At 31.2% G+C, this 10076-nt stretch overlaps 1 protein-coding gene across 1 annotated transcript; it reads left to right on the top strand.

Annotated features, from left to right (window-relative positions):
* Positions 1-1946: 1946 nt before the first annotated feature.
* Positions 1947-9839, top strand: LOC107824953 (L-gulonolactone oxidase 3). The gene is made up of 3 exons (XM_075246286.1): positions 1947-2721; positions 7700-7955; positions 8344-9839. Exons 1-3 carry the CDS (start codon positions 2047-2049, stop codon positions 9162-9164), a joined length of 1752 nt encoding a protein of 583 aa, XP_075102387.1. The 5' UTR covers positions 1947-2046; the 3' UTR covers positions 9165-9839.
* Positions 9840-10076: the final 237 nt, after the last annotated feature.

Genomic DNA, 10076 nt, shown 5'->3' with positions numbered 1-10076 from the left:
TACATTTTAGATTGATTGGTAGTTTTCTTTTGCTAAGTACAAGAATTTATTTCATGTTAAAAATAATCGATTTTTAATTGAGTACTTAAATTATTCATCACTATTTGATTCAATTATCATCAATATATCTTGATAAATGATAGATTTCTCAAAGAGCAATTGGTTTGATAGTGTTAAGTTGAAAATGTAATCTCCGAAATATTTATTTGGTAGTGTATGTCTCATATTTAAGAAAAAACCCGATAAATAACCGAAAAAACCGAAAAACCGACCAAAACCGACAAAAACTGAATCGATAAAAAATCGACTTAATTGGTTTAGTTTGATTCCAATATTTGAATAATTACCGACTTATTTGGTTTGGTTTCTTTTTAGGAAAAAATCGATCCAAATCGAACCAGACCACCCCTAGCCGTGACAACATCACTATCCAATAACAGAATAGCGGTGTATTAGTGTTCTGCGTATTGCTAGCAAACCTTATTCTTCTCGTAGGGTATTACGAGTAGGTGTATTTCTAACCAGGCGACACTTTAGGTAAATTTTATATTAGAAAAATACAGGAGAAACATTGAGCATACGAGAAAGCAAGCCTTACACAGGTATTTTAAAGTTGTACCGACCTAGAGCAAAACAAACAATAATTGTAGTGGGCTGGAATGTTATACATTTGTTCTGCAATCAGAGGAGCAAATTAAATAAAATATGAGACGGGAGAACTCAATCGGTTAGCATAATAAAGAGGTACTCCATTCATTTCACTAGTTTTAAAAAAAAAAATAAGACTTTTAAAATTTATGGTCTTAAAAGTTTAAAGGATAAAAACTTTGTGGAGCCATGACATTTGTGTGATTATAAAAATTTCTCATTAAAGATAACTTGGATAAAGTGAAGAGTTTAAAATTAATTTATTTTTAATTATAAAAATATACCATTATATTTGGAACTGACTAATAAAAAAAATATTTAACTAAATTGAAACCGAGAGAATAACAATTTTGCTTTTATGGAAAAGCGGAGTTCTAATGGGAAACGATTAACTTTACAAGAAATGTGAACACGAGCCCACCAGAGTTGAGAATCGATTACTCCTGTTTTTTAAAATCTACAACGTTAGCCATACTTTTCACGCAATTGAAAGAAGGAGAAGTATTGTGATCTAAGACATCCGATACGCTCATATCTGTAGCTTCAAATTTTGAAGAGAACCAATCTTAAAGAAATTGATTGTCTTAAAAGGCAATTTAGTCAAACGAGATAAAACAGAAAATGGACGCGTATTGTTCCTAAAATAGAAGCTGGAATGCAAGATATATAAAGATTTTAGCTAACCAGTGGCCGTTGAAGAGAGCATATTCTCATTATACTATTTCTTATGTTTCAGCAATGGCGAGGTTTTCATATTTTGCTCCTTTCTGGTGAAGGAAGCAGAAAGGAAGATAATTTCTTTAGTGATGAAGTCCATATCACATCAAAAGATACTTAGATCTTAAATAGCCACAAAACTGAACGTCGAACAAATCCAAAACTTTGTCAGAAAACTACATTATGCTATGCGTACGTCACAAACAAGAAAAGCCCACACAATAAAGAATGAAAACACTAGAAATATTAGACAAAGAAGTCAAATTTGAGCATCTCCGCAATCAAATGCGAAGTCTTTATTTATTCAGAATTTAAATTTGATTGCCTGGAGAATGTAACTGAAATATTTATATTGTAAGATAAATTATAAGGTAAAAATAGATCTTATAAAAAGCATTAATAGGTAAGCTAATAAAAATAACAATTAACCTATTATCTAAGGTTAAACTATACGAATTGTGTAAACAATTAATCTATACTTGGTCAGTGCATATTCCTTAAATTCATTTATTTATTTAGCTCAAATGTGTCTTTGTTTGGGATTTACGTAAAAGGCCTAAATACTCCCCTGTCTCCACTCAATGGCAATATATCCCAACCCCACCTTCACTTCCCTTTGAAGCAACATTCATCTTTATAAACATCCTCCATCAATAATCACAACCAAGATTTCAAAAGATAATGGCTGATCTCTGCCGCGGCCACCACCTAGTTCTTCTATGGGTTTTAGCCACACTTGTAACCATCTCTTCTGCTATGCCACCACCAAACCCTATCAAATGCAATAAAACAGATTGCCAGCTTTCCAATTCCTACGGTATTTGGGGTGACAGACAAACATGTCACGCTCCAAAAATTGTCTATCCCACAACAGAAGAAGAGCTTCGACAAGAATTAGCCAATGCCAACAAGAACAACCTTAAAGTCAAAGTTGTCACAAGATTTTCACACACCATTCCTAAACTAGCATGCCCCAGTACTGGAAATGCTGCTGTCTTTATTAGTACTGAAAAATACGACTCAAATATTAATGTCGACGTGGAAAAACGTACTGCCACCGCTGATGGCGGAGTTGGACTCCGGAAGTTTATCGATACGATTGAAAAGGCGGGGTTGAGTTTAGTGGCCGCGCCATATTGGGAGGGAGTGACGGTTGCCGGAGTAATAAGTACGGGGGCTCACGGTAGTTCGTGGTGGGGCAAAGGAGGAGCAGTTCATGATCATGTTACTGGTCTGAGTCTTATTGTACCAGCAAATGAAGCTAATGGCTATGCCAAAATAATCAAATTAATACCACAAGATCCACTGTTCAATGCTGCTAAAGTTTCTCTTGGATTGCTTGGCATCATTTCTAAGGTAACAAGCATTTTTCTTTCATATTCTTTATATATATAAAATATGTTTGTTTCCTTTTTATTCAATAAATTTAATTAGGAGGGTTTAAGTTATTTTCCTGTCTAGTTTATTCGTATGTCCAAGTTGGTTTCTTTCGATTGTCGTAATTCATACATTTTTAAGAATTGATTTCCTTAGAGAATTAAGGAAATCACTTTAGAGCTGAAATTACGGATAATTAATTGGTTTATCAACTTGTTCTTTCCATCGGGAGTGTGATTAGTTCATTTACATTTTTTCGATTTATAAATGTCTCTTTCTATAGCTGTAAAATCATTAGTACTACTAGTATTATCTCTAGCCTAAGAGACAAAAATAAGTTATACTAGGGATACCATTATTTAAGAATTTATCTCAATTACAGAGTTTTATCATATTGGCTCATTACTTTTAGGTAGACAGACTGGAATCTAACGCAAAAAACAAAAAGAGAGGCATCCAGAGCATGATTGGGAACAGGTCACTATTTTTCTTCTTTTTTGGCTGCAGAATGGGAATGACATTTAACATTTCCCATTAGAGCATCAACTGAATGCCAAAAGTAACAAGCTGATTGATTAGTTAGTAATCATTCAAGTCACTTCATTTCAAATCGAACTTGTTCAAGCGATAAGCACTACTGCACTAGTACTGCATAATATCTGCCGGTGCTGCAAATAAAGTCCCCACAATGATCGATTTTTCATATGAGTTTGACATTATATTATAACCCCTACTATGTCAGAAAATCACAAAGAGAGGAACATAAACCCAACCTCTAAGTAGTTAAACGAGTCAACTATATGTCTTGCTAAAGATGGTGTGACTATTCAATCAATAAACTACTTACCGTACAGCTATGGTCGGAGGACTCCTCCTAGTTACATAGAGGCAGGCTATAGGGTAAAGCTTTAAAGCATTTGCTCGAGGCCCCAAATTTGGGGGCTCATTTTTTTAATATCAAAATAAATTTATAGTCTGTTTTAGAAAAATAATGAACAGTTTTTACCTTGAAAATTAGATATTTTTTTATAAAAGGAAAGAATAGATGTGTAACTAATTGAAGTGAGCGTAATACTTTTTATAAATGTGAATTTCTTTCCAACTTTTTTTTGTATGAACAAAAAATCTAACAAGTGAAATTATTATATTCCACTTTTTACCCATTTTTCATCAGAAAATATGTAGTACTAAATCATATTTTTACACTATTCATTTTCTTTCTTGGTTTGTCCAAGAGTTAATCGCTCGCATAACTTTATACTCTTATATATTCTCTTTCTTGCTTTTTTCGAGTTTAAGTCTGATAACTTAATAGGAATAGTATTTTTCGAAAACCCACATATCTTAAAAGTACTATTGATATCATATATCGTGCATTCTTTTTTATTTTTTCCTGAAGTTTCAAGCATTTTCTGTTATTGAAGGAGCAAAAAGATATCTTGAAATCAAGTCATCATTTTCTTGAATTAAATTCTATTATTAGAACTTTCAAGTGTTATTATCATCTCATTTTATTCTTACTTCATATTTATATATATTGTCTTTTATTCATTTATTAGAATTTAAATATGCTACGAAAAATATGAATCAAGTTGTTCAAAACTAAAATAAAAGAGTTAAAAACTATTTTAATATTGTCCAAAATATTTTTAGGAGAGATCGATTATAAAAAGTTATTAATAATTTTGTATCTCAAAATATTAGAAAAATAGAATTCAAATATATATATATATCAAATATATATATATATATATCACGTATGTGTGTGTGATTTTAAAAAAATAAAATAAAGTTTAGGGCCTCTTATCAAGCCACAAATACTGTTAAGCCGCCCCTGTTTACATAAGATATTTATTAAACAAAATAAAGGCGACTTCCCCTTATATATATGACTAGTTACGATTAGCCCAGGCTGTGCCGGGGTCCAACAACTATAGTCAAATGTAAAACTTTTATGTGGCGTCTAGTTTTATGTCACCCATTGAATTTATACCATTTTTAAATTTTTTTAACTAATACCCAATTTTTAGATAACTTGAGATACATACATTTTTCTCTTTTTCTCTTCTGATGTTTTCTTCTTCTTCTTTGTGTTTAGAGTTTCTTCTTCTTCTTCGTAGTTGCAAAATGGGTATGTTAAATTTGTTGTTGTTTCGATAAATTGATGAATGAGATTTGTTCTTTATAATATTTGAAGTTATGTTTCAAATTTAAACTTATTTGGAGTAGATTTGGGCATTGAGTAGATTTGGTCTTTCCTTTTTTCTTAAACTCTGTGCCCAGTTAAATAGATACATAAATTGAAATGGAGGGAGTAATTTTTTTTTCCTCTGTCTCGTTTTATGTAACACATTTCTTTATTTAGTATATTTTAAAAAGAATGATATCTTTTTATATTTAAGAATAATTTAAATTTAAAGTTTTTATTTTACTCTTAATAAAATAATTTCAGGCCATAGAAATATTTATAACATATTTTAGACCACAAATTTCAAATTTTTTAATTTCTTTCTTAAATAATATGTACAGTCAAACATCATCATATAAATTGGAACGAAGGGATTAACATATTTATAAGGTGATATAAACAAAGTTAAAATTTTTGTTATTTGTGAATACGAAGAATAAATTTACCTCGTTTGTACTTGCACATGCTATTTTACTATTTATAATATCGTGTTTTATTTGTTAAGGATTTATTAATTAAAATTAATTTTTTGTATATTTATTCACAATATAAGTAAGGTAAAGAGTAGTATGTACCTAAGAAAATTACTGGGAAGTGATTTAAACGAAAGTAACTCATGTGTTTGGTCTATTTGCGGGAACAATGATTTTGGTCAATCCTTCTTGCAAAATTAGGATGATAACATCACTTGTGGTTTAAATTGCAAAGACAAATATTTTGCTTTTCCCTTTTTATTCTATAATTTTATATTACAAAGTTTAAAATTTTTTAATTAATATCTAATGGTATTGAATAATGACTTTTTCTTTTGTGATTAAAGTTGGCTGAAAAACGGTTTAGCTATTATACTCTTCGGAAGATTTTACTCATATTCGATCATTTCTCATGGCAAATCACGTACCATAGTTACTATTTTTTAAAATTAAAGTACGGCAAAATGAAGATATGATAGATTTATTTTTAAATAGATGATTATTCTTCTTCTTTTTATTGTATTTTCAAGTTTTTGATTGATTTTTGCAACTGCAAATTTCTCACTTGGAATATTAGTTACCAGCTGTTGAAGTTGTATTAATTTTTGATAATTAGAAAATAATCTTTTTGCCTCTTTTACACAAATTTGCACATAATTCATATAACGTCATATTTTAGGTGATTGTATTTATGAATCTCAAATAATTCTTTTCACTCTAAGTACCGGTAATAAAAAAAATAATATATTGTATAACATTACAAAATAAGATTTTATAAACTCAGTTATGAGTTACTTATTATCATCAAACATAAATACTAAATGTACATAATATGGTGCCAGTAAAAGTGAGATACCCATTTTGAGGTTTTTTTTTTACCGCTCATCTTTCTATAACTCTTCTCAATTTTGAGGATTGATGTGCAGTAAATGTGATGGTTTCAACATGTTACAATGTTAGCAATAATTTTCTTTTTTTTAAAAAGTGTTCTAAAAAAGTTTTTGAGTTACTTTTCTCCCTTTTTTAACCACAAAAATAGATGATCGCTATATATTTTTAAATTGTTGAACTTTGTATGTTTATTATAATATCAAGAAAAATACTTTTATATTTTGTTCTACATTAGATTCGGTAAATAATTTCTACATTTTTGTTTATTTACATTACTAGGCAAAGTTGGTTAGCTATAGTTTATTACCTTTTTTATTTACTTTTTCTGCCGTATTATTCTATTAACAATTAAAAACTTGTTAGCAAACATTGCATATTGTTTTTGTACTTGTAAACAAAATTTTCGGAAGCTGTCAGAAACTTGAATTCGTAGGATCATCATCATTACTATTTATTACTATGATGTGCTGTAATCGGTAGTCTAGTGCACGTGGCTATTATAATAGAAAGCCCTACAAATTCACATTTGGGAAATAGAGTGAGAATGTGAAGAAAATTCAAACGGGCCCCCACCTATTAGAAAAGGTATACATGCACCTATTAGAAAATCAAGTGGACACTCGCGTAGTATGCTAGGCAAGCATGTTGATGACACTGACTCCTGAGGAGCTCAACTGCCGCTTCTATAATAAGAGAAAATAGATTATGGTACATCAGAAAGGAAAAGAGGAGAATCTATTAACTTTGTTGCATATATAAAAATGATAATGTTCTTCATTGAAGCTTTTACTTGGGAGTCCAGAGAAATAGCCTCAATGAATAGTATTGATCTGTCGGTCCACAAAAAGTAACAAGGTTCACATTGTACATCTTCATCAACTAGTCTCAATTGTCCTCTAATTTCAGTAGGGAGATTCTGCAGGCCCATTTGGCCTCTCTATAGTAGTGCCTGAATTCAATCTGTACAAGTTGATCTCTCAGGTTATAATTGATGTCATCAAGAACCATTTGTAGGTGTTGTGGGTGGATTGTGACCCTTGATTCAATATGGTAGCTAAAAAGAAAAGAAAATTATATATAAGCTATAGGATAATCTTTGGTGCGAGGCCTTTTCGAGAAAACTATTCGGGTTTGACCTAAAGTGGAGAATATTAACAGTATTTTGGATTAACTTAGCCCTACATTATCAAATTAATTAGTGAAAAGGTGTGAAAACTTGACACACTATCAAAATTACAAGGGAATTCCCCTTGCACCCCTGTTCCGCTTCTGATGTGAGAAAAGTTAAAGTGCCCCTATATTAGGACACCCCACAAAATTGGAACGATATAGAGGAAAGTGAAACCCGGCCTAATTTTTTAAGTGTATAATAGAATATGAACGTTGTACCTGCATTTTTGTGTAGGTGACGTTTCAATTGGAGCCAGCATTCAAAAGAAGTATAACATACAATTTCACGAATGATAGTGATATAGAAGATGAGTTTATGGAACATGCAAGGAAGAATGAATTTGGTGACATTCAATGGTACCCTTCTAGACGTACTGCTGTGTACAGATATGATAACAGAGTCCCCTTAAACACATCAGGCGATGGTGTCAATGATTTTCTGGGATTTCAATCCAATCTTATTCTGCTCTCTAAGTCTGTTCGAGCCACAGGTATATATTATTCTATCTAATTATTAATATTAATATTATGGAATTAGTTTATAGAAACATTAAAATATGCATCCTTACTCTAACACAGGAAATGAGTACAAATCACTTAATAAGATATATCAATTACAAATAATAGTTTTTTTTCATTGTATATACGTAAGTTAATATATTCATTCGACATGCAATCGAGGAATCGGTAAATTTGATAACTTGTGTCATAGTTTTTTTGTAATAGTTTTGCTATTTCTGGCAAAGAAAGCTCAGTGAAGGGATTAGGTGACCCCTATGATTAGTGTGATGTTAAAACACAATTTGTGGAGTTAACATTTAATTATTTGTAGTTTAATGTATGTACCTTCACAATTATATATACTATTTTGTTTTGCAGAAAAAGGCTTTGAAAACACGAGAAACGTGGGTGGCAAATGCACAATGGCAAGTTCTTTCGTGTCCTATAAGAGATTGATAGCAAATGGATTAAAAAACAACAAGTTAATCTTCACTGGATATCCAGTAGTGGGTCCTCACGGGAAAATGCAAACTTCAGGTTCTTGTTTATACTCATCTCCTATAGACATCACTAACACATGTGCTTGGGATCCAAGAATCAATGGACTCTTCTTCTATGAATCCACAGCCAAATTTCCAGCTTCAAAATTTGGAGATTTCATACGTGATGTGAAAAAATTACGCGATTTAGTCAAGCCAGAAAACATGTGTGGTGTTGACATTTATAACGGATTCCTCTTTCGTTTCATCAAGGCCTCGGAAGCATATTTAGGTCAAAGCGAAGATTCAGTTGTCTTGGATTTTAACTATTTTCGCGCTAATGATGCCTTAACCCCGCGATTAAACCAAGATATTTGGGAAGAAGTAGAGCAAATGGCTTTTGTTAAGTATGGAGCTAAGCCACATTGGGCTAAAAATAGGAATGTAGCATTTCTTGATGTGCAGAAGAAGTATCTAAAATTTAACAAGTTTATTGCAGCCAAGAATCAATTGGATCCTAAGAATATGTTGTCTAGTGAATGGTCTGATGAGATATTGTTTGGGAAGCAAACTGCAAAGTGGGATGGCTGTGCCTTAGAAGGGATGTGTATTTGTTCAGAAGATAGGCATTGTAGTCCATCAAAAGGGTATTTTTGCAAGCCAGGACTTGTTTATCAACAAGCACGTGTGTGTAGGTTTTCATCATCTTCCTCGAGCTGAATTTCACGGGCGGCTCAAAAAGATTTGTGACCAAAGTCAAACCTAGATGAAAGGCCTAATTTTTTTTTTAAAAATGCATATTTTTATTTGAAAGTATTTCCGTAACTTTTATAGATGCAAATTATTAATAATATAATCGACTTCTTCTAATAAACATAGATACAAAAAAATCAAGTCTTTTTATCTGATTGAAAATATCAGCTAGAGTATTATCTTCTACTTCTATTACTTTCCTTTAATACTTTTTAATTGGAAAAATAAATTTAAACATCAATATTGAAGTGATTATTATGTTTTAAGGAACTTTTGTGGTAAAGACAATATTTTTTCAGATTTGCATTGCCTAGTGATATTAATTTTGTGCCTCTAATAGAAAACCAAAAATATTTTTATTGCTTCAACTTGATCAAATCTATTTTGAAGTTTTCTATTTTCAGTTTATTGAAAAGTTGTACTTTTTTACTTCAAAATATTTATTTTAATTTATTGATAAAAATTAATAATTCATACACCTACTACTAGTGAAAAATGGGACCCCAAAATTTTGGGGCCTAATGCCTTGCTTTAATTGCCTTATGCATCAGCGGGCACCGAGCTGAGTACTTATTTACTGTATTTATTTTCTCAAATCCCGGAAGTGTAAAGCTGGAGTATTTGTTTTCTCTAATATTGCAAGGAAAATGTCCAATATATATATATATTTGTGTTGATGCGCAGCATAATTACTACTCCAAAAAGAGTATTTCTTTTTCTCTGCAGGGAATTGTCCAGATAGAATGTACCTATGTTTGTCTCGATCATAGGTAATACCTGACACCAAAAACATAATCTTTAATCCTTCAATTACATTTTACCTGTTAACCCATTGAAAGGGAGAAGCAAATTTATAATGTAACTTAACATTTTGGGGCA

This window comes from Nicotiana tabacum, chromosome 23 (genome assembly GCF_000715075.1).
Source record: "Nicotiana tabacum cultivar K326 chromosome 23, ASM71507v2, whole genome shotgun sequence".
NCBI classification, from domain to species: Eukaryota; Viridiplantae; Streptophyta; class Magnoliopsida; order Solanales; family Solanaceae; genus Nicotiana; species Nicotiana tabacum.
This window is presented reverse-complemented; position numbering and strand designations above follow the sequence as displayed.

Coding starts and splice junctions, on each gene's coding strand:
- LOC107824953 (XM_075246286.1), top strand. CDS start 2,047: ATGGCTGATCTCTGCCGCGGCCACCACCTAGTTCTTCTATGGGTTTTA. Junction 2,722..7,699: donor TGCTTGGCATCATTTCTAAG/GTAACAAGCATT, acceptor ATTTTTGTGTAG/GTGACGTTTCAATTGGAGCC. Junction 7,956..8,343: donor TAAGTCTGTTCGAGCCACAG/GTATATATTATT, acceptor TTTGTTTTGCAG/AAAAAGGCTTTGAAAACACG.